This window comes from Spermophilus citellus, assembly GCF_964194105.1.
Source record: "Spermophilus citellus genome assembly, chromosome: 4".
In the NCBI taxonomy this organism is placed as follows: Eukaryota; Metazoa; Chordata; class Mammalia; order Rodentia; family Sciuridae; genus Spermophilus; species Spermophilus citellus.
The window spans coordinates 13,810,106-13,834,289 of NC_138185.1; the positions used below are offsets into that span (position 1 = coordinate 13,810,106).

Here is a 24,184-nt window from a genome sequence, read left to right on the forward strand (position 1 = left end):
GTATTCTGACCAGAAAGCCAACTATTGTCAACAATTTGCCATGCTTGTTTCATCTATATATGTATGTATAGGATATATTAAGGACACCTATTTTATTCAGCTAATATTACACAGTGAAACACTATTTTAAATGGTAATAATGATGTAGAGCATCTATTTTTGAGGTCAAACATATCTGGGTTCCCAGAGATTTTTTAATCATGTAATTAATTTGTTCATTATTTATTTAAAGAATGCCCTTAGGTGCTAGCAAGAGGGTGGGAATCAAGCAACTTTTCTGGTCATTATATTTCTAAAAAGGTTTGTTGCATAAAAAAAATGGCGTCTATTAATAAAGGCTCCAGCATAGTGTTTGTTGCACAATAAACATTAAATGTAGAGCAGCTTTTATTTATGATAGCTGCTTGCTGTTGTTGAAAGCATTCAGCAGAGAGGCACAAAATAAGCAAACAATAATTGGTAGTTTATTATGTTTATAATTATTATTTATGATCCATCACAGTGCATATAGCACATATCACTCACCCATAAACACCACGTTTATAATAATAAGTGCTTTCATTATTATTCAAGTCTCTAACAGTGCCCGGCACCACATGAGCAACAGAGATGTGGAAGCCGATACTTGTTAATTATTATTATTAAGCAAAGCACTTAACTCAACCGCTGGCCCGCCAGGCCTCTAATAAACAGGCTTGCAGGAATTGACACCCAGGCCGCCCCTCCTCCCAAGCAAAGCGAGGCCCCGCCCCCTGCTGCCCGCAGCCCCGCCCCGTGGACTGGGCTGCGTCTGCGCACTGCCTGGGCACCGCTTCCCGCTGCTCAAGCCGGCCAGCTGCTGCGTGCGTGCGTGCATGCGTCGCTGCGTGCGTGCGTGCGTGCCGTGAGCTCGTCCGGCACCACGGCCTCGCCCTCCGCCCCTGCGCCTGCACCGCGTAGGCCACCCCCCCACCCCCGCGCGCGCCCCCGCTGCCGACCCCCGCCCGCACCGCTGGCCCCTCGGGTAGAATTTAAAGGGGGCGCAGCATTCCCGCCCGGCCCAGGTGACCTCTCGGGGGTCTCCCTGCCAGAGGTGCCCCGCCGCCAAGGAACATGGCGAAGGTGGAGCAGGTCCTGAGTCTCGAGCCGCAGCACGAGCTCAAGTTCCGAGGTAAGCCCCGGAGGCCCGCGGCTGCCCGCCGCGGCCCCCGCCCGCGCCGGAGGACGGAGCCCGGCGCCGGTGACGTCGCGCCGGTCCCCGCCGACGGCGCGGCCGCGGGGCAGTGGGGCCTGCTGCCTCGGCGCCGCCCGGGCGCTGCGGAGCGCCTTCTGGACCCCGAGGGCCACGGGGCCGGGTGCGGGGCCGGGGCCTGCTCCTCCTCCCCCAGCCTTCCTTGGCCTCGCCTTCGAGGCACACTTGTCAAGAAGGCCACCATAACTTCTGTCGACTTCGAGGAGTGCAAGCACTGGTGGCCCCTCTGTCTGGAAGGCCCTTCCCCTGCGCTTCACAAGGTCTCAGCTTAGTGTCACCTGCTGAGTGGCCTGCACTGACCACCAGACCACCGTGGACACCATTGTCATGCCTGTCACATCTCTGACTTGTGATCAGCACAGCACGTTTCACCACCCAGTCACTGAGTTTCGACACTAGATGGGAAACCCCATGAGGACAGTACCTTGTCTGTTCTCTGCTCTGTGTTCAGTACATACTAGGTGCCTAATAAATGTCTGTTGAAGGAATACATAAAGGGAACCTCCTCCAGAGTTCTGATGGGAGTGGACCACCATTCTCTCGAGGGTCTTCCTCTTGCTGAGGGAGGCCGCCAGGGTGCTGGGATCCTTTTTATTCCCAAAGATGCTTGGAGTTGTAGCCAGCAGGAGGCTGGAGCAACAAGTGCCTCTCTGGGAAGTCAGGGCTCTGGTTTCTCCTCTGCACTTAACCACGTTTTATATCTATATCTACATATATCTATATATATCTATATATATACGCACACACATATAATTTCATATATATAAAATACATATAACACATATAACTATTTTTTATCATATGTATAAGTATTTTTTATCTTTTTCTTTCCTTCTTTACCAAAATGTAGGGGTCATGAGGGAAAAGACAACAGAGATCTTGTCCAGGTTGCTCATTCATTCTTTTTGCATTCATTGAGTAATTGTAGCGAACACTGGGGAGAGGTAGAGCTCACCATATTCTAATCAGTGAAGATTACCATGAACAAGGTCTTTGCAGGTAGTGGTAAGTTCTGAACAGACTGACTTGATGAAGGTGTAGTTTAGATCCAATGGCCAGTCACCACTGTATGGCCTGCATGTGGCCCGCGGTAGGTGCTCACTTAATTTTTGTGAAATGAATGCCGGCCAGAGGCACCTTGGTTTTTGTGTGTTGTAAGGAAGTAGTGTAGGGTAACTTGATGAAAGTTACCCAGTTGGCAGTTGATACTTTTGAACCCAGACTTCAGAGCTCACACTTGACTATTATGCTGTCAGACCCCAGAATTGTGGCTCTCACTTTACCATTGAGGTTAATAATGTGGAATGACTCTGAATGTGTAAGAAACCCAAGATTCAGTTGAAATGGAAACAAAACAAAACAACCCCATAGAAACCTAGCATGGGATCCTCATTCCATGACAGTACAGAGGATCTCTACTCATAGTAGTTTGGTTTATGATTTTTCTACCCTACAGTGGTGTGAAATTGATATGCATTCAGTAGAATCTGTTTTGAATTGGGAAGTTTGATCTTTGCCCAGGTTAACTATATGTGGTTTATTCTTCTCTGTCTGATGCTGAATAGTGACAGAGAGCTGCAGCTCCCAGCAGTCACAGTCACAGGAGGAGACAACTGATACTCCACAGTGTACTGTGTTGCTGCCATTTTTTTGGATATTGTGTTTTTTGCTTTTGTATTTCATTGTACAAAACATGAGGTATTCAGCATATGTTTAAATAACATTATTATTACATAGTTTTTTGTTGGATGATTTTGCATAACTGTAGGCTAATTTAAGCATTCTGAGCATGTTTAGGGTAGGCCAGGCTAGGCTAAGGGACAATGTTTGGTAGTTTAGGTTATTAAATGCATTTTTGACTTAAAGTATTTTCAATTCATAATGGGTTTTTAGAATGTAATTCCATTGTAAATCGAGGAACATCTGTACCTGAACTTGTGTGGTCTCAGGGACTTCTGGAGGAGCTAGACTGGGAAAGGAGTCCAAGTAGTCACATGAAGGTGGCGAGTGATGGTTTTCCCTTGAGTTGTCTGAAATTCTCTATCCGGGAAACCTGACTTGGTTCTTCTGTGAATTGACACATAGATTCAGTTAGTCCACAAATACTCACCTGCTCCGTTGTCAGACACTGGAAGAAGCCAGGTCCTATCAGTTGTCCCCTCATCCTCCCTCAGTGTCTTCCCTAGTACTTTATGTGTGGGGACTGGCAGGTGAGATCATCAGCCAGGACAGTACACAGCCATGCAAGGCAATGGAGCATGTTCTGGGAGCATTGCAGAGGTCTACTCCTGAGACAGGTATCATCTGAGCTGGTTGCAGAGGTCCACAAAGCCAGCTAGAAGGAGAATGGGTGGGGAGCATTTCAGGCAAAGCAAGTTGCCTGTATAGAGGCAGAAAAGCTAAGGTGACTGTTCCTTTGAGATGCCACTATAGCAGCAAAGAAGTTCAGGGCAAAGTAGAAGCCAAGGCTTCCTATAGACAGGGTCAGATCTTCTCAGTCCCTTGGTGCCTAGTGTCAAGTTAAAATTGTGTGGCTGTTCCGCACCCCCACCCCCTCATACTGGAGCTCAAACCCAGGTTCTTGTACATGCTAGGCAAGGGCTTTTCCACTGAGCCACATCCCCAGCTTCAAATTGTGTTGCTTTCTAAATAGTTCTTCCTTAGATTGACTCCCTGAAACCCAAGCCCCAGTAAAGCACTTTCCTCTAGTGTGTTTTACAGAGAGAATTCATGTTTTTGTTCTAGTTCTTTGACTTAAAAGATGTGTGACCTTGTGCTGCCACTTCATTCCCTGGTGCCTGGATCTGGAGTTGTTGGGGTGACACTCCTACCTTGTGTCTCAGTCGCATAGAAAGTTTTGCTGCTGTTTAGGAAGGTACTGTGTAGAAGCAGAGGTCTGTACAGAGATTGCTGGTTGAATACATGAAGCTGGTTTCATCTCTTTACTTAAAGGGTATGGCAAAGTGATCTCTCTGACCCTGGGTTGGCTAAAGTAAGGATGGCCAAAGTCATTGGGTATTTTTGCTAGGGAAGTGATCCAGGAGAATTTGTGGTGTCAAATTGTTGAAGGGCATTGCTTCTAACTTTGGAAGAGGCATCTGTAGGCATGTGTAAACCATTTTTGAGGTGTTTTGCTCATTTGTTTGAAGCTGAATGTGAAGATAATCAAATTAGAATAGAGACTCAGTGGTCTGGCTTGTTGTATGGCGATAATTCATTTCAGGATGAGAATTGACACATATAATTGGTCTCTTCTAGGTTATTCAGGATAACAACTCTGATTTCTGGTGGTTCATCTAAATGAATCAAATCTCTAAGCTAAGTTTGCTTAAGAAGTTAATAATTAAAATACCCATCATTCAGAAGAAAATTAGCCATCTTTTAAGTACAGCCTAAGATGATGGTGTGGGATTGTATGTTATCAGAGTCTTCATAACCTTGGGATTTTTGTGTAGTATGTTAAATTTAAAGATGTTACAGTGGAAGAAGAACACAAATTTATATGACCTTGTTCAATTTTATAGAACATATCATGTTGCATGTGTTGAGTGACAAGGGAGAGAGACTGGGTTCCTGATAGAAAAGCATGCCCCAGTGGATTTGCCTAGATTGAAAGTTGGACTTCATCAGATTATTTTAAGAAGCAACAAAGGTAGAAGCTCCTTCAAACCAGGAACTTTTGGAGAGAGGAAAGGTTTTGAAACCTGTGGAGTGAGATTGTGTTCGGGTTTTCGTTGTCACTCTTCCCATTGATGTCTGGTCCTCCCAAGGCCTGATCCTTTCCTCTCTGTCTCCTCCCTTTGATCCCACTGTGTCCAGCTCAGAGAACACTTTCAGAATGAGTCACTTCTAAGGCATTTTATCTCTTCTTTTTCCACTCCTTCCCCTTCCATCAGATTTTATCTGTGGTAAGTAGTGTGTTTTCTATTTCTTTGGTCATTGTCCAAGACTTAATCCTTTGTCACATCCTGACACACCCTCTTGCCAATGGTACTGTCACCTAGGAATGATCAGTAACCATCTTCGAGCTGGGGCTGTGGCTCAATGATAGAGCACTTGCCCAGTACTGTGAGGCACTGGGTTTGCTCCTCAGCACCACATCAAAATAGATAAATAGCCGGGCGCGGTGGGGCACGCCTGTAATCCCAGTGGCTCTGGAGGCTGAGACAGGAGAATCATGAGTTAAAAGCCAGCCTCAGCAACGGTGAGGCGCTAAGCAACTCAGTGAGACCCTCTCTCTAAATAAAATACAAAATAGGACTAGGGATGTGGCTCAGTGTTCAAGTGCCCCTGAATTCAATCCCGGGTACCCCAAATAAATAAATAAGTAAAGATTTCTTGTCCATCTACAACTAAGAATATTAAAAAAAAAAAAAAAAAAAAACCATCCTCACAAGGTTGAAGCTTAAACCCATTGTGGGCCATTTACTTTTGCTTTGTTCTGAGACTCAGCCAGTAGCCTTCAAGAAGTCTGAGTCGTGCCATTGGTCTCTAGGGATAGGGCCAGTGGGCTGGTGTAGTTGATCACTACTTTTGGGGGAAATAGGAACTTGAGAACTGTAAGTGATAACTTAGGGACACTCTCTTTTTTTGCATAAGGAAAGCAAGCTTAGAATCATTAATTGAGCCCCTCAAGTTGATGTGTAATTTAGGATTGTTTAGAAAGTTAAAAAAAAAAAAAGCTAAAACCCTGTGGATATAGTCCATTCATTGTAATAATTACCTTTCAGATGCTAAGTACAACATTAATTCTTTAGCTTTAGTGTAGCACTGATTCCCTTCACATTTCATGATCACATAGGCAGACTGTGTTTTACAGCACAACAAAATGTCAGCAGTGTGCTTAAGATTCTTTATGGAATGGTTTAAATCCATCCTGAATAGATTATCTTCATTTATTTAATTATTAACCAGCTTGCTCATCAAAACCAAGTGGCATTAAATCTACTAAGCTTGAGTCAAACTTAAATCTTCTTAGATAATACTGTTGAACTAGAAGTTAACTTTTTTATTTATTTTTTTTCTTTCCACTTATTTGCTTTCTTTTCTTCACAGTTAAGTTCCTCGGGGGAATGTGTAGCTGCTGGCCATGCGCTTGTGTATTTGGAAGGTGGTGGTGATGTCTCCTTAGTGTGTGTGTGGTGTAACAGGCCTCACTGCTGTTTTCATAATTACCTAGCAGCTTTTCATCCAAGTGTGGATTTATTAAAATAATTAGTTTGAATTGATACTTATTAAAGAGCTGGACTCTTGAACATTATTAACACTATCTTTTATTTATTAGAAGTATATAGCATCTTTTTTCAAATGCTGAAGGCAAAATATGGAGCACTTTGACCTTGCAATATTGCCACTAAGTAGTTGAAATCAGGGGAGGAGTCTGAGGAGAAATTATGTTGGTTCTCACTCACATACTCCCCCAGGCTCGAATTTGAGAAACTGAAATTTCAAATTTACAGAAAGGATTATCTCAAAGATTGCCTCTTACAGCCTCCATTTGGTGAAAAACTTACCATCTAAAGGACGGCCATGCTTTGGAAGCAGTGAGCGTAGCTCTCAGCAAGATGATGGGCAGGATGGACAAAGCGCTGCTTTCCATCAGTCAAGACTAAGGGCCTCAGAGTGTCTTTTACATAAAACAAAAGCCTTCTACAGTTATTTTGCACTGGGGATTGCATTAAAAACAAAGTTGCATTATGGTTTTCAGGCTGACTTCCATGTTTTCTGTCCTCATAGGCCCCTTTCAGGTGTCCGCCTCTCATACTCAGAATGGCTCTGGCCCTTGCTCAGTGGGTAGGTGCATTCTTTGAAGTTTTTACCTGGCAGACCTGGACAGCTGGCTCTACAAAAACAGAGTTCTTGTTTTAAGAACTTTGTTATGGGAACAGAGTTACTGAATTTGTCAGTCATTTTAAGTTATAAAAAATAACTGTGGCAGAATAGTATCTCTAGAATATCCATTTTTTTCGGAAGGTTAAAGGCATTGTTTTAAAAGAAGCTGTTGATGCCTAGATAATACCCTGGGGGGGCCTCAGAGTTTTCCCCCTTTCGAGGGGTGAGGCTGGGGTAGGAACTGTTGAGAAATGGCTATTGTGAAATAGTCCTCTGGGAAAACATTGAAAAGCTTACTGTTAATATTTTATATTAATTGTAAATCTATTCAAGTACTTTGGTAGAGTTTTCCTCCATCCTTTTGGAGGGTTATTATTATTATTTTTGATAAGTAGTTTAGTATTTTTCTCCCCCGTGTCAAGTAATGTCTTCCTTGAAGAGTGTGTGTGTGTGTGTCTGTCTGTCTGTCTGTCTCCCCTCCCCAATGGGCACCTGTGACATTGCTGGTGGGGCACATTCTGCTGATAACTTAAGGGTTTGTGAGTTTGTGCACTCTTGGCCTTTCAGAAGGCTCCTATAGTCTTTGCCTATCAGGGAAAGAAGTTAGGGAAATAAATATTTTGGGAGAGGAGTGCGTTGAGACTGCTGTGGTTTCCCGAGTTTTAGATTGTGCTTGAAGACAATCTCCCAGGACCATGTACCCCATTGGAATTGCTGAGGCTATGCCTTAGAACCCTGAAGACTCCAGGTCTTTGAGTTGTCTCTGAAGGCTTATGAGTGCTCTGAGAATGCAGGGAGAGCAGACAGCTGAGTGCAATGGCTGTGTAAGGGTCAGGTGGAGGCTTCCTCGTCCCAGTCAGGGTCTGCAGCTGAAAGCAGTGGTAGATGTGAATTTTGCAAAACCAGGGTAAAGAAAAGGTGAGGGAGAACGAATGCTTCATTGTCAATAGCTATCTACAAAGTGTAGGGACCACAGGTAGGAGGTGCTTTTATTTTCTGCCTTATATTTAGTCTATATAGCAATCTCAGATGACTCATTCAGCGACTGGGTAACTCGCCCTGAAGGAGGCCACAGTAATAATGGTGATGCTGGGTTCTGACCCAGGTTGTTTAATGCCAGAGCCCTAACAGGACTCTGAGCCAGGTGTGGTTTAGGCACCATAATTTATACTGCTATCAGCTTGCTAGATTAATTTATAAAGGATTTATTCTTGAGAGGGAGGCAGAGAATTTGTAACCATTAAGGAATTAATGGCTGTCAGAATGATTTCTGAAGAATATCAATTCATTAAGAATTATTCTTGGAAATTTTTAAGAAGAACTTTTTACCTTATTATAAAAAGAACGTTTAGCCTGGTTATTCCAAAGCATGCTTTGATTTATATTGTGGATATTAGTTTGCTTTTATATCAGATTTCAATGATATTTCACAATTCTGTATGTTTAGAAGCCTTGGCTTTGTGAATGATTTGTGATCCTGCTCCCCATTTCTTGGAAGGTGTGGTAAAGCTTGTGTTTAGTAGGAATTTCATAAGTTTACAGACTTGTAAAGTGGGAATTAGAGAAGATGTAAAGGGTGTTTGTTAAGGTAGGATTGTCTAAAATAAATGGCATTTATAGGTGCCACTTTAAACTTTACAAGCGGAACTACTACACCTTTAGTTCTGTGTGCTTCTGATGGGCCACTGCTTTGGGCAGAGAAGCAAATAAGGTGAGTTAATCTACAACTAGAGATTCCTTTGAATGTGGCAAGAGGTCAGTTTAAGACGATGTAAAAAAAAAAAAAAAAAAGTGCTGTTTTCATCTGTATGGGATGTACTTTGGGATGTCGTCATTCACCCAAATGATGGCTTCATCAGGATACAAGCAGAGTCAGAATGCACCTAAAGACCAGCTGCAGTGATCATCTGCATGGCACATGGTTGTCTATAGAGACCAGCTACTGCTCTTCTTTTGCACAACCTATCCTTTGTGGTTTTATTCACATGGAACTGACTCCCTTGGGGATGTGAGAGGATGCTGGGTTAGGCTTTGATTCAGTCACCATGCACTGAAAGTTTCCTATGGGCTAGGCTTTGGTTTGGTTTGGTTCTGGGGAGGAAGACCTGGCCCTTATATGAGTTTCTATCATCTCGGTGTTGGGGAATGATGAGGAAAAATGGGGACTGGACTCATGGTATATGCCCTCCATTGGGAGCTTAGAACAGTTGTGTTAATTCTGCGTTGGGCTTTAGATCACACATTTGAAATGTGTGACGTGGTGAGCTTGTTCTTTGCTGTACATTTTTCTAAGTGCCTATTTATTTAATTCTTGCAGTAAGGCTAGGATCACAGTAACTGTGGTCCCTAGGTTATTGACCCAAGTCACAAAGTGGAGTTGAGATGCATGATCTGCCTGACTGCAAAGCAGTGGTCTTCTTCATTCTTGTGCTCACTGGGTTTCCTCCTTTCAAAGAGTGTCATTGCCCTTAGCTTTCTTATCTATTATGTTGTCAGGAAGATGATAGAAGGACTGGAAATAGGACAGTGGGAACAGAGAAAGGAGTGAATGAAAGAGAAATGGCATAGAAAAGCAAGTCAGGGTGCTGAGCCGGAGTGTCTTGTGGATGCCTCTTAGGTGTGTGGTGCTCTCTGTGCTGGGGAGACTGCCCTAACCCAATTCTGTTTTCCCTAGGAACTGATGTCAAGCTTCACTACTTCTCATTGTGAACCTTCTCTGTCATTGCTAAAGGTAGTGTGCTATTTGTTACCGCAACTGTCCCTTCCCTTTGCCTTTCTACTCCCAGCCCAGGTCTTTTACTCCTTTACAAAACGTGTGTTTCTGGATTAAATGGGGACTATTTTTGCCCTTTGCTTACACCATTTAACATTTTTAGCTTAGTAGAGAAAGAAAAGGAATGGAATGTGGCCTACCTGGGAACATCAGTGTCACTGTCTCCTCCATGTTGATGGTGAGAATATGGAGGTCCAGCTCTTGGCCAGGTGTGAACTGGCATCCAGGCCTCTTGGTCTCCAGCCTTGGTTCCTGTCTTGCTGTCACTGGAGGCTCTCATCTAAGCACCTCAGCTGTAATTTCCTTCTCTGTGGCATAAGGAGGCTTACACTCCTAATCATATAGAGTCCATCCAGCTCTAGGCTTGAGAACTTGAGATCCAGGTTTGTTTTACCTGAAGAAGAATGATGGAAAGTGCTTTGAAGGCAGACATCGATTGTTGGTATGTAGGTGTGTCCTGATGGGTTACATTGAAAATCTCAGTCTGTGCCTTTGACCTCTGTAAAGTCTGGCACTGCTGCACTAATAGGTGAAGGAAAGCCATGGCCCACTCTTGAGAGGGTCTGCGGGCTCAATCTGCTTTGCGGTCCTCCTGCTCTCCCTCCAGCCATGTGCTGAGGCAGATCTGGAAGAGACTAAGGTCTCTGGGAAAGTCTGCAGGAACATGGTGGGCTAATTTGGGTCTTTTTTCTTCCATTTTATTATTATTTCTAAATGTTGCTTTTGTTGCCTTTCTCCTTCAAAACGAGATTGTCTCTTGTTTCTTTATAGACCTGGCGCTGAGCACAGTGCTTGGCAGTCAGCACATCGGTGGACATCTGAGGTGTAGTCAGATGCTTTTACTCTACTTTTGAAAAGGCGAGATGCTTCCTGAGGTGCCTTTGCCCTAACTTGTCCCTTTGTGCCTTCTTGTGCGCCAGACTCTGGGTGAGAAGTTCCTGTCTGTGTCTCATTCATGTGCTCCCAGAGTCACTCCCGAAGAGTTTGATTATTGCTTCCATTCCATCCTGCTATGATTTTTTTTTTTTTGGTACCGGGGATTGAACCCAGTGGCACTTAACTCCTGAGCCACACCCCCAGCCCTTTTTTATTTTATTTAGAGACAGGTTTGTGCTGAGCTTAGGGCCTTGCGAAGTTGCTGAGGCTGGATTTGAACTCTCAATCCTCCTGCCTCAGCCTCCCAAGCTGCTGGGGTTATAGGCGCGCCCTACTGTGTCCAGGTTGGCTGTGTTTTCATTTGTCAGCCTGGGTGTACTCAGCGTTTGCCATCCTGCCTGTTGACACTGCTACCTTTCCCATCCTAGTCACTCTCTGGTTTTCTTGGGCTTGTATGGTCACTTCTGCCCTCACTCATGGGTCCTATGGGTGATGCTCAAGGGTTCAGACTCTCCTTCTCCCACTCTCCTCTTCTCTTTTCTTCTCTCATTTCCTCCCTTTCTGTCTCCCTTCTCCCCTTGGGGCACTCTTCTACCAGTGCCTTTGACTTCTGACATCTCTTATATGTCAGCCCACGCCTGACTCAAGCCTGTGTATCAGAGTCACAGGTTCTTAAAATGCAGCATGCCCCAATCTGAATTCCATTCCACTCTATTTTCCTTTTCTTCCATCTTCCATTCCTGCTGCCAACTCATTGAATGGCATCCACGTTAATGCAGTTTACCAACCTGGAGAGCCTATGAAATCGGCCCCTTCTACTCTGTTCCCTAATTCCCACTGGAAGACAAATAGCCTATCTGTCTTCGCTGTCCAGAAAGCCTGAAGCTTTCAAAGATGCAGATGTGAACGTATCTCTTGATTGCTTAAAGTCATTGAATGTCCAACAGAATGAAAGTCTGAATTCTTTAACATGATCACTTGTACTGTCACCCTGCTGTTTTCCAGTTTCATCTTTCCTTATGTTTTATGCCAGCCTTTTAGTTCTCCCTGACCACAGGACTCTTATATATGCTATTTCCATCACTAAATGTTAGTTTCTTCTTCTTCCTGTTCACTGCTTCTTCCTGCTTACCTCTGAAATTAAATATGTGCTTTACCTCTAACACAGTCCACATTATGCCTGTCCCCCTGGATTTCCATACTTGTCACTGTGTATTAGAGTTGACCACTGGGGTTTGCTTTCCTGTTCCCTGTATGGTATCTCATTAATAATACCTTCAGCTCCCCCTTCAGCTCAGCAGACTTCCAGTTTTCATCTCCAGGCAGATCTTTGCATCTTGCGGCTGTTTGCCAGTTAGACACCTGGCCTCTCTACCAGTCACAGAAACTCCTTGAAGTCAGCATGGTCCATGTTGCATTGACGGTTTACTCATCCTCACTCACCAAGGCTCCTCCTGCACCTTGGAAGTGTCCCTGTGTCCACTTGAGCAAGCCAGAAATCCTAAGCTCATTTTTCACTCCCCCTTTTCCAAAGCTCTCCATTTATTGGCTCCCTAGAACTTACAAGTTCATGTTCAAAATTCTTAGACCAGTGTTAGAGCCTTTCAAAATGGGACTACTCTGCATCTTTGAACTCAGTCCTGTTCCTCTTTTTGGGCCTCCACTACTTTGGGCTCATGGTCCCCTGATGACCTCTCACAGGTGCGTCACGCTGTTCCTTTCCCTACTGCCTTGTAGCTTGAGTGTGCTTCCTGTCTGTGGCAGCTCTTCAAATCCCAGGGCCTTCCTCAGTGCTCAGTCCTGGGTACCCTGTCTGTGTTTGGGACTTAATTTCCTTTCCGATGGTGTTCAGTTCAGTGAGAGGTGGTATTGAGCCCGGCAGTTAACGGCTCAGCGTTACCTCTGGGGCCAGAATGCTTGGGTGTGATCCTAGATCTGCCTGTTGAAAGTCATGTGACCTTTGACAAGGTGTCTAACCTCTCTTTGAGGTGTGTGAGGAGTATAAAATAAATTAGCACGTGTAAAGCACTTGGAGAGGGCCTGGCACCATTCAATGTTAGCTAATGTCAGTGTGATTTGTGAAGATGCATCATTTCAGCATGCAGTTCCAGAGCCTCTGCTTTGATCAGCTTGGAGACCCTGGGAGTGTATTACTAGCTTCCCAGTGTGTAGCAGGAGTGTCCTGCCCTGAAAGCCTTGCACAGCTCCTGGAGGAGCATCCTCATAACTTCCTGAGAGCCGTTGTTATGGATACTTGAGGGGTTGGGATGAAAAAAAACTGAGAAAACCTTTGTGTTAATGAAGCTCATCTTCTAGCAGAGAAGATATGCCATATGAAAATAGAAATAATATATAATGTTGTATTAGGTAGTGTGGTAGGTGCTAAACGAAAAGAGCAGGATAAAGGGATTTGGGAGTAAGTTCTGTTTATTTTTTGTTTTTATCTTTTGCAGCACAGGGATGGAATGCAGGGCCTTTTGCATGCCTGGCAAGCACTCTATTAGAGCTATATCCCTAATTTTTGGTCTGTGTTTTAAATTGGTAACTGAGGATGCCACTTCCCTGAGAAGGTGCAGTTGGAACTGAGACAAAGACCTGTATAAAACACTTACACAAGGGTCTGGAGTTGTGGCCAGTGGTAGAGTTCTTGCCTAGCACATGTGAGACTCTGGGTTCTATCAGCACCACATAAAAACAAATAAAATAAAGGTATAAAAAATAAAACATCAAGCCATGCAGATGTTTGGGAGAGAGCTTTGCAGACTTGGGAAGGGCAGTGCAAGTCCAGGGCCCTGAGTAGCGATCAGGCTAGTGTGCTCAGGGAGCAGCGTGGTCATTGTGCCTGCCCTGGAGCCAGGGATGGGCACACTAGGAGATGGGCTTCACAAGAGGGTAGGCACCTTGCTAGCAGCAGACCACCAGAGGGGCTTCAAAATATGTTTCTTCATGGGGAGATGTGGAGGGTTCTGAGCAGGAGTCTTTTTTTTAAATTTTTTTTTATTGGTTGTTCACAACATTACAAAGCTCTTGACATATCATATTTCATACATTAGACTGAAGTGGGTTATGAACCCCCAATTTTACCCCAAATGCAGATTGCAGAATCACGTCGGTTACACATCCACAATTTTACATAATGCCCTATTAGTAATTGTTGTATTCTGCTACCTTTCCTATCCCCTACTATCCCCCCTCCCTTCCCCTCCCATTTTCTCTCTCTACCCCATCTACTGTAATTCATTTCTCTCCTTGTTTATTTTCCCATTCCCCTCACAACCTCTTATATGTAATTTTGTATAGCAATGAGGGTCTCCCTTCATTTCCATGCAGTTTCCCTTTTCTCTCCCTTTCCCTCCCATCTCATGTCTCTGTTTAATGTTACTCTTTTCTTCCTACTCTTCCTCCCTGCTCTGTTCTTAGTTGCTCTCATTATATCAAAGAAGACATTTGGCATTTGGTTTTTAGGGATTGGCTAGCTTCACTAAGCATAATCTGCTCTAGTGCCATCCATTTCCCTGCAAATTCTATGATTTTGTCATTTTTTATTGCTGCATAGTACTCCATTGTGTTAGATGCCACATTTTTTTTATCCATTCATCTATTGAAGGGCATCTGGGTTGGTTCCACAGTCTAGCTATTGTGAATTGTGCTGCTATGAACATCGATGTGGCAGTATTCCTGTAGCATGCTCTTTTAAGGTCTTCAGGGAATAGTCCGAGAAGGGCAATAGCAGGGTCAAATGGTGGTTCCATTCCCAGCTTTCCCAGGAATCTCCAAACTGCTTTCCAAATTGGCCGATGAGCAGGAGTCTTTAAAAAGCCATGGCAGGTGAGGAGGACAGGCTCCAAGAGCTCTGTGCTGCGGGGTGTGTTGAGGCCCTGTGGCCATGGCAGGGATGTAGGCTGAGAGTGCAGGAGAGACCATGGTGTGGGCAGGACCATGTCAAGCTTGCTTCCGTTCCTCGTGTCTTGAAGGTGGCACCCACAGAACTGCCGATGGTTAAGGGAGGGAGAGTGGAAAGCTGGGTAACTGCTTTGGGCCACATTGCTGGTGAATGGCAGCGTCCTGTGCTGAGCTGAGAGACCGTGAGTGTGGGACTCAGCCTGCTGTGTGGCACTATACAGTGAGGTGCAGAAGACGAGTGCAGGGAGAGGTTGGCCGTGGGCAGTTGGGTGTGGAACTCAGAGAGGCCAGGGTGGAAATCATCTTATTGTTGGAACATAGAAGAGGAAGAAATAATTTCTTCCAACTGGAGAGATTAGGTAACCCTTTCCAAAATGGAAGACATTTGAGCAAAACTTTGAAGAATGAGCATCATTTCCAAAGGCAGAGAAAGGGAAATATTTCTCATCCAGGTTTGTAGCTTTACCCCCTGGCCTCTTGTTGAATTTGTTTATGAAGCTGCTGACCTGGTTGATAATCTCTTTTTGCTGGTATAGCCACTTAAATTCTCTATTGAAAAGGAAACCAGACCAGATTACACAGTAAGGATAAACCACATGCTGCTGTTTCTCATTGTTCACAGATTGAAACTTCCAGCTGGACCTGAGAGGTGCAGAATGCTAATGTGCTCTCCACGCCTGGGTCCTGGGCTGTGCTGATTTGGGTGTGGGGGGGTCTCGTCTCCTGCTCCCACTTCTACTGAAGAGGGCATGCTTTGGAGAAGCTTGTACTGCTGAGGCTGACAGCTGCCCTTGCCCTGCACTGTTAATTTGTAACTCAGTCACAGCTAATGGGGTCCTTTGTTGTGTTTCTCACTGCCATCTTACCTGGGGCAGATGTCTGTCTCCAGGCTTCCTTCTTTGTGTCAGAAATGAACCATATTTGCTACTTTTGTATTTTGGTAGAATTTTATTTGAAGGAGAATATAGTTTGTCTTTTTGTTTATTTTTGTGATCCCCATAATCACAAATCTTTATCTTTTAACTAGAGAAACATTATAGATAGTTAATGGAATAAAGATTGTGCATTGAAAAAATTCTATTTATTAAATTAAGATCCATTTGGAGCTGCTCTCTGAAACTCACCTGTGAGTAGTCTTCAGCTGTGCACTGTCCTCGAGGTGCCAGACACAGGATGTCCTTAGCGCCTGCTCTCACATAATGCTCTCAGCCATCTTTCTGTTTAGGAAAATCTTAGTACATTAAAGAACAGCATGTTCAACTTTAGATGAGTGAAGGCTTCTGGACCTCTAAGTTCATAAACTAGCCTTGCCAAAATTGTTGGTGTGGGTTTGTCTTGAATAAATGAGACCACTGCTTTGCTAAACATGTTTTAAATCGTAATTCATTTTTGCAATCACGTGAAAATGACCATCATTGTAGGCTCATTGGTTTTTTAGCAGTCCGAGGTCAGAATGTCAGTGTTTCTGTATATACAGGGTAGTCTGGGTGAGAAAATGACTCTTCAGAAGAGTGTTGTCTGGGCCTCACATGAACTACAGGTAGCTTTCTTTATGAGGGACAATTTTACTACAGAAGTATGCAGATAGTGTGATAAATGCCCACATACAGAGTAACTGAAAGTTAATAAGGTGCTCGCCTTATTTAAAATCTCTCTTTAATGAAACAAGTAAAGCTTTATGAATAATTTAAAGACAGCCTGTGCCTCATATTTGCCCATTCACACTCCCGCTTGTCCTTACTCCCAGAGGAGTGTGGTGGGAACCATTTCCCTAATGAAGTGTCGTGGTGTGTGTATCACTTAACATGCCTTCGAGACCCATTGGTTGTTGAAATATGGATCTTGTGCATTCTTCTGCCCTGTCATGTAGTGTTCCTTCAGAAGAATTTAGCACACGTGTTTTAGGTAAGAGTTCTTTGTTTATATGGAATCCTGATTACTGATCTGTCATATGAACTGCAGATGCCTGTGTTCCTCAGGCTGTTCCTCCTGGCTAGCCCCCTCTCTTTCAGGGAACTTTCCTGAGTTTGCTCTTTGGCCTTTTGCGGGTTCTTTTCTCTGTTGAATTCTCTCATCACACTAGTGCCTTGCAGTCTGGTTCCCCCCTGTGTGGGAGGTGGGTGGCAGGCTGAATTTTATTTCTGCTCAGAAGGAACTAGGACACTAGCGAACAGAACAGACAGGGCTGGTCTCTTTCAGGACCTTAGATGGCGGCAGCATCATCACTGGGAGTTGTTGGTGCTGGTTTCTCTTGCTGGGATGCTGGGTTTCCCAGCAGCTGGATGTCTCATGAGGACATAAGGAGGGTGCTTCATACCTTTGTTTTACCTATTTATTTTTATGTGGACTTGAGGATCAAACCCAGGGCTTTGTATGCACTAGGGGAGCGCTCTACTACTGAGCCACAACCCCAGCCCTCTCTTAGGGTTCTTTATGTGGGGTTGTTTCAAAATAAGAGCTGTGCAATTTGACTTTCTGCTGAAGTACTGGAATACAGTGTGTGTCATTGGGAATACATTGGTTGCAAAGCATTATTTTTATCTCCAAAGCATTGTGTAAGCTAACCATTTAATCAGGAAAATAGATTTTCTTAAAACTTCAATTTCTCCAGTGTACTTATTCTCTTTTTTTGGAAATGGAGTCTCACTGAGCTGGCCAGACTGGCTTTGAACTTGAATTTCTGCCTCAGCTTCCCAAGAGTCTGGGATTACAGGCATGTGCTACCATGCCCAGCTGGTAGCCTTACTCTTAAACTCATGGTTATTTAAGAGTTTACTCTCTTTGATTATCTGTTTGTATGATACCTTTATTTAATTTTTTAGAAAGAGATCAAGTTAAAAAGATATCACTGAATACTTACGATGAAAGCATCATAGATACAAGAGAATATTTTTAATACTTTCAGCCTGTGTATGAGCAGCCCAGCCTTAACATGACTTGAGACTTGAGTGTAGGGAGGCAGGCATACTTACAGGGCAAGCGGCAGCATCAGGAGAGAGGAACCCGCGAGGAAGCCTGGCATTAATGCAGCCTGTACCATGGAGTCCCTGCTGCATGTGTTGCCTGCCCTGGGCTTGCTGTCAGGAAAGGAGCACACAGAGTCTGTCCTCTGCAGAAGGACATGGGCAGTGATACTGGAGCGTGAGCGTCAGGAGGCTAGTGTGTGTTCATCTGGAGCCTGGTTGCATGTGCAGGGGGCCTGCGAGAAGAATATAGCCTGGGGTGGTAGACAAGCACATCCTGGTTGTCCCTTCCTTCCATAGTTATGTGTCCTGAAATGTTCCGGGTGCTGATGATCCTCATGAACAAGAGAGATGGAAAGGTTTGTATTCAAAGTTGCTATTCCAGAAAGAGGAAGAGAAGGAGGAAGGTGGGCATTGGGGCGCTGCAGGTGAATGGGGAAAGCAGAAAATATCAGGATACTTATAATGAAAATAGACTCCCAAAGGGTGAAGTGTAAAGATCTCTAAAAGTTAAGCAAGATTCACTTGAGGGGGTCCTCGTCTCCTATATTAGACACCCAAGCACTGGGTGAGGCCATCACTCTGAAGCCACCAGTGCCATCGCTCTGAAGCCATCAGTGCCTTTCTCCTGTCATAGCAAAATCCACCAAAAGTCACAGGCTTTGGAGACAGATTATGATCTTTCCAGAAGGTGGTCTTTTTGTTTTTTTAGATATTTATTTTTTAGTTGTAGTTGGGCACAATACCTTTATTTATTTAGAGTGAAATATGGTAGCTTATTTTTTGGAGGGGTTGTGAAAAGGAGAGAGATTTTGTGTTTGCAAGAATGTAAAGTAATCCAGCTCTTTTTATGCAGAATGGAAAAAATCTGCTTTGAAGCTAATAACTTTAAGTTTTATATCTGAAAAGCTGAGAGCTGATAGATTATATGTCAATTTGACATATAACTTATTTGGTAACACACAGTGCAAGTTTCAAATATTTTAGCTATATCAGGAGATCACTTGCAAAGGAAGGGTATGTATTGGTAACACCAGAATTTCAGAAAAGGAAGAGAAGCCATCTCTGTGCAGACAGAGTGGTTTTTTTTTTTTCTGTCTTGTTGGTCTATGCATCCACACACACCCACACACTTGTATACATATGTATTTTTCAAAATCTCAATGATACTAAATATCAGAAATGTTGGAGGGCATTACCAAAAGTGAATTTGATATAAAAGTCTAAATACTTTTCCCCCCTCTTCTTTTTGAAAAATATTGCTATTTTCTAGAGTGGTTCTCAGTTCATAGCAAATGCAAGTTCCATAAGCCCTCCGCCCCATACATCAGCAGGCTGCTACACTGTCAGTATCCCACAGCAGATTGGCATATTTATTAAAATTCTTAGGGAAAAAAAAATTCTTAGGGAAGACCAGCTTCTCATTTCTTCCTTTCAGAAGGGCCTGAGGGACCGGACGAGGGAGCAGTTCATGCTGTGCTTTGGTTTATCTGACACAAGAGCATGTCCAGGAGCTCAGATTCCACCAGTTAATGCTGTTTCAGGAGCATCTTTTGCAACCTTTATAGGCAAACAAAAAATATGGGACATAAGCCTGCTGCACACAACTGTAATCCCTGTGGCTCTGGAGGCTGAGGCAGGAGGATCGCAAATTCAAAGCCAGCCTCAGCAACTGTGAGGTGCCAACCAACTCAGTGAGACCCTGTCTCTAAATAGATACAAAATGTGGCTCAGTGATGGAGTGCCCAAATTCAATCTCCAGTATATAACCTCCCCCCCACCCCGCAAAAAAACAAAACAAAACAAAACCCACTTAAAGTTGTTAGAAAAATAAAGTGTTAACGAGTGTTCCTGCTGGACTTGGTGGCACACGCCTTTAATCCCAGCAGCTTTGGAGGCTGAGGCAGGAGTGTTGCAAGTTCAAAGCCAGCCTCAGCTACTTAGGGAGATACTAACTCAATGAGACCCTGTGTCTCAAAAAAAGAGAGAGTGTTCCTAATGTCTCCCAATTCATGTTGCTATATTTATTTTCCTTCAGTTTCATATTTTAGATACTTAGGTTCTAGCTTTGTATAGACATCTGAAATAAGGAATAGAATATTAGAAGGAAGAATGATTAAAAGTGTACTGAGGTACTGGAGACAAATCATTTTTTTCATCTCTTAAAAGAACAAATTCTAACTTTTGAAGGAGATTTCATTTGTAAAATTGACTTTGTACTTTATAAGCAATGTTTAAATTCATTGGTGATAAATATGCATGTTTGTATAGTAAAATCCCATTTTTTACATAATGCCTTAATGGAAATGGCAGTTTTATGAAATGAAAGTGACTAGTAAAAATCTGAATGATGTTCATAACCCTTTACATCATTTTTATTGAGGTTTTTTTGTGTTCTAATTCATTAATACAGGGGAAGAGGAGCACACTAACATGGTTTATCTCCTGTAATTACTCAAATTGAATAGAATTTATTTTCAATAAAATTCTTAGAGTAAATTGCCCAGAGTGGGTAGTGGAGGACTGGATGGGTAAACATTTCTTAATTTTTACCCGTGGGACTTTGCTGTTTTACCAGTGATGTTGTTTTGTTGTACGTATTTTCAACATAGCTCCCTTTGGATTTTTACAAATAAATGTTTGTGAAAGCCCAAGAACTCCCAGGATTGAGTATTAAGGGGGGAATGGGGTGTTTATTTCATCCTGCTTATTATTACAAATATTGTTTCTCTTTTAATAATTTACACTACCTTTTATGTGATTTATATAAGGTGAAACACCATTTAGATTGCTATGTAATAGAGTAATCTGGGGAAATTCCTGCGAACAGCTTAGTGTTTGCAGTTTAATTTGGTTTTTTGCTGTAGAGGACCAGGAGGAGGCTGGTGTGTGGGGTGATCAAACACCTAAACCCAGGCTTCCCGTCTGGCCTCATGCAGGAGTGGGAGAGACGCTGGAAACAGCTGGAAGCCCGTACACCTCCACACACTCACTACAGTGCACATCTGCTTGGGTTCTTGGCCTTCCAAGCTGAAGGTGCCTCCATGTCCTGGAGGAAGACTGTTATCTAAGCTTTGAGGCCTCATAGGTGTTTGGGTCACAGACTGCCACGAATTCCTTCCCCCAGCATCACATCTGAATGTCCGTCCTTTGTGGGTGTCACTTGATGTAGATACACTGTTTTCTCTCCAGCACTGTGGGACTGCTTCAGCTAGAGCTGTGTTGTGTAAAGTTGTGACTAGAGTTGGTTTTTTTTTTTTTTTTTTTTTTCATGTGTGGGGCAGTGAATATGTTTGCAAGGTGGTTTGTTTGACCTCGTGTAGGTTTGTAGACCTTATAGCTTTCTTTGACCCTGGAGAGTCAGAGCTGTATTTAACTATTCTTTTTTTAGCCTATGCTTGCTGAAGTGATCACCACCTTAAGCAAACAGAGACTTGGTGGGGGATCAGACTTTCTCCATCTTCCTTGTAGGTCAGACCTCAGCACTGGAGGGTGGAATAGGGTAGAGGCCCAGGAGAGCTGCTGCCTCCATAATCCCCTGGACACTGTCTCAGCACCAGGTGTCCTGTTTCTCCATGGTTGCCAAGAGCTTGCTACTAGGGTGTAGCATCGTCAGCATCTGGCTCTCTCTCACTGTAGCTGAAAAGCCCTTAGGCCACAGGGTACCTGCCTCCTGTGTTCTGAGTGTAGAGGGAGGGTTATTTGTGATGGAATTGGTAGCTAAGATGAAATATTGAAGACTGCTTTTCCCCACATCTGGATACAGCTAGGCCTCCTGACCCTTTAGGAAGCCTTTTCCCATGACTTCCAGCTGAGTCCGGAGGGCCAGAGACAAATTAAGCAGATGAAGAGGTAAATAAGGTGAGAAATTCTTCTGGGGTATTTAGTCCTTGAAGGCAATGTTGCCCACAGAATGAGAATAACTTTTGGTGTAAGTAATCACCAACAATAGATGAGCCAATAGTATGGCCAATCCATTGTGATTCTCCATACACATTTATACAATCACCACACTCTGCAAAAAACAAGGGAAGTAGGCCAGACACACGACCCCAGGACTGTGTTGATGGTGCACGCACAGAGGGACTGATGGAAACGGTACACGTGCTACATCAGAATATGGCTCCTTCCCTAGGAGACACCTGTAGTTCACCAGTACATGTGTGTCAGAGAGTTGCAGCCTGGCTGTTATTGTGACATGGAAGAAGGATGGTCACCTGAAGCCAAGAGGGAAAGTTGTATCATCCATACAGACCTGAGGACCGAGTGCCCCAAGGGGTGGATAGAGGTCGTTTGAATAAAGGTGGCTGAGGTGTGTGTGGATGTGTGCTTAGCAGATTTCTGTGCAGCCAGGTTCAGGGTGCAGTTTTCTGTGTTCACTTAGGGTTTCTTGAAGAAAAAATTATGCATAAGCAAATGTGAAAATCATTTTATGCTCAGATTGTCTTCCTAATATGCTCATCAATCACATTTGGACAAATTTGTGTTTTCTTGTTGCAGAACTGGCTGTAGTTTATTTGGTGTTGGATTTGAGTTCCTTTTCCTTTCTTCCTGTCCACCATTACTGATTTCTTAATTTGTTTTTAAGTTAAGTCCATATAATATAGATTTTTTTATACTATGGACACCTGTAGAGGAAACCAGGCTGAGATTTTAATTTTGCTAGAGTTAATCCATGGGTAGTTTCCTTCTTAGTGGAAAAAAAAATCAATCTCTCTCTCTCCATCCCTCTCTCATCCCTCTCTCTGTCATGTATCCATCTTGCCATCTGTCCATCCATCTCTTCATGCATCCATCCATCCCTCCTCTCTCTCCATCTGTCCATCTCTCTATATGTTCATCCTTTTTTTCTCAAGACTTCTCCTTGATGGTGGGCACAGTGTTGGAGACACAGAAATAGGTCAAGTATAACCTTTGTCCCTCAAGAGCTTAGAAAAATTTACCAAGTACAAATGTGAGTGTCTTTGTCGGATTTCCTCAGGTAGGGACAGATAAGCCTTTGTGTATTTCTGTGTAATCACCGGAGTACATGCCCCTCTTCCCCGTGCCTTGTGTTTTTGTCACTGTAAAGGCAGGGTGCAGGGCCTGCCTAGGGAAAGGTAGGACTGTGTTCAAAGGTTGTGAACTTGATGGGCACCTGGCATTCAGCTCTGCCACCTGACTCTTAAGTAAGCCCTGTGATCAGATGTCTGCTGTGGATTGGGGGGTGAAAACCAGCAGGCTTCAGAGTAATATGAATCGTGTGATCGCATACTTGCTCCTCCCCACCGCATATACATGTGGTATATGTGCTGTCTGAGCACAGATGAAGTGGCGAGATCTCCCAGATGGCTGTATCCATTACCTCAGGGGACAAAAGAGTGCTTATTAATTTCTCTTTATACATCTTATTGTTTGGTTTGTTTTAAGAAGCATATTTTAGTTTTTTAATTAAAAAAGCTAATAAAGTAGGAAATGAATAAATAATAGTAATAAAAAATATCCTCAGGGCATGGAGCTCTGTTTCATTCTTCCATTCGCCAGGGCAGTCAACATCAAGTGTGCTGTTTCAGGTGTGGGCTGCCCTGAAGGGCTCTAACTTCTCAGTGAGCCCTGTGAGGCTGGAACTTTTCTAGCAGCAACACTAGATTGATAAGGGCTTCTGCATTCACCCACATTAACCCCCAAATCTGTCTTGTGTCTGCTGCTCTTGGAAGTCTGCTCTTGAGGACATCTGAGAGCCACGGGTAGTCTTGACATGCTCCCTTGTTATTGAGGAAATGAGTATTTAGCTCAGTTGAGAACGGGCCTTGTATTCGGCCATCAAATTTCCCATCCTAAGTACCCCTAACTAATGTGGAAATTTGGGCAGCAACTTGCCTTCCTAAGCCTATTTTTTCATCTCAAGCAGCAGTAGTCATGATGTTGTGAGTTTCAGTGAGATGCTGGACGTCAGAATCCTGGTGAAGTCATGAGAATGCGGTGGACCAGCTATCGGGCTCCACCTGACCCTTGCTCAGCTGTCCAGCCACTGATGTGTTAGCGAGAGTTTTGCACGTTGGGTCCTCTTTTAACATATTCCATACCCACCCTACCGTAAACTAGTCTGTTTGATAAACTTTGCTCACAAGCTTCCCAATCAGTGTCTGTCTTACTCCAACAGGTCCCTTCACCGATGTCGTCACCACCAACTTAAAGCTTGGCAACCCAACAGACCGAAATGTGTGTTTTAAAGTGAAGACCACTGCACCTCGTAGGTACTGCGTGAGGCCCAACAGCGGGATCATTGATGCAGGGGCCTCAGTCAATGTATCTGGTAAGTCCCAAGACTGAAGGCCTGGAAGACCCTGGAGCCAGTGGGCTTTCCGAAAGTGTGGGTTCACAGGGGAGCACTGTAGGAGGATAGGCTGCTCTCCACCTTCCCCAGCCCTCTGCCCTGATTAAAGAGCTTGGTGGTCCCTATCACCTTTTGTTTTTCCATAATTAATTCCTCTTTGTTTTAATGCTTGCAGCCTTTGCGCCTCAATAGTTAGAGCAAAATTAAAGTGGTAACTTTAGACTTGACTTCAGAATGAGTTTGGCTTTCACTGCCTTGAAATTAAATCTGCCCTTTGGCAATAAATAAAA

At 43.8% G+C, this 24,184-nt stretch overlaps 1 protein-coding gene across 1 annotated transcript in view; it reads left to right on the forward strand.

The window, feature by feature from the left end:
• Window positions 1–879: 879 nt before the first annotated feature.
• Window positions 880–24,184, forward strand: part of VAPB (VAMP associated protein B and C) — a 45,619-nt gene continuing 22,314 nt past the window's right edge. The window contains exons 1-2 of the mRNA XM_081293119.1: window positions 880–1,150; window positions 23,721–23,873. Of these exons, the coding sequence (XP_081149245.1) occupies window positions 1,093–1,150; window positions 23,721–23,873 (211 nt within the window). The 5' untranslated portion in view covers window positions 880–1,092. The remainder of the gene's footprint in view (window positions 1,151–23,720; window positions 23,874–24,184) is intronic.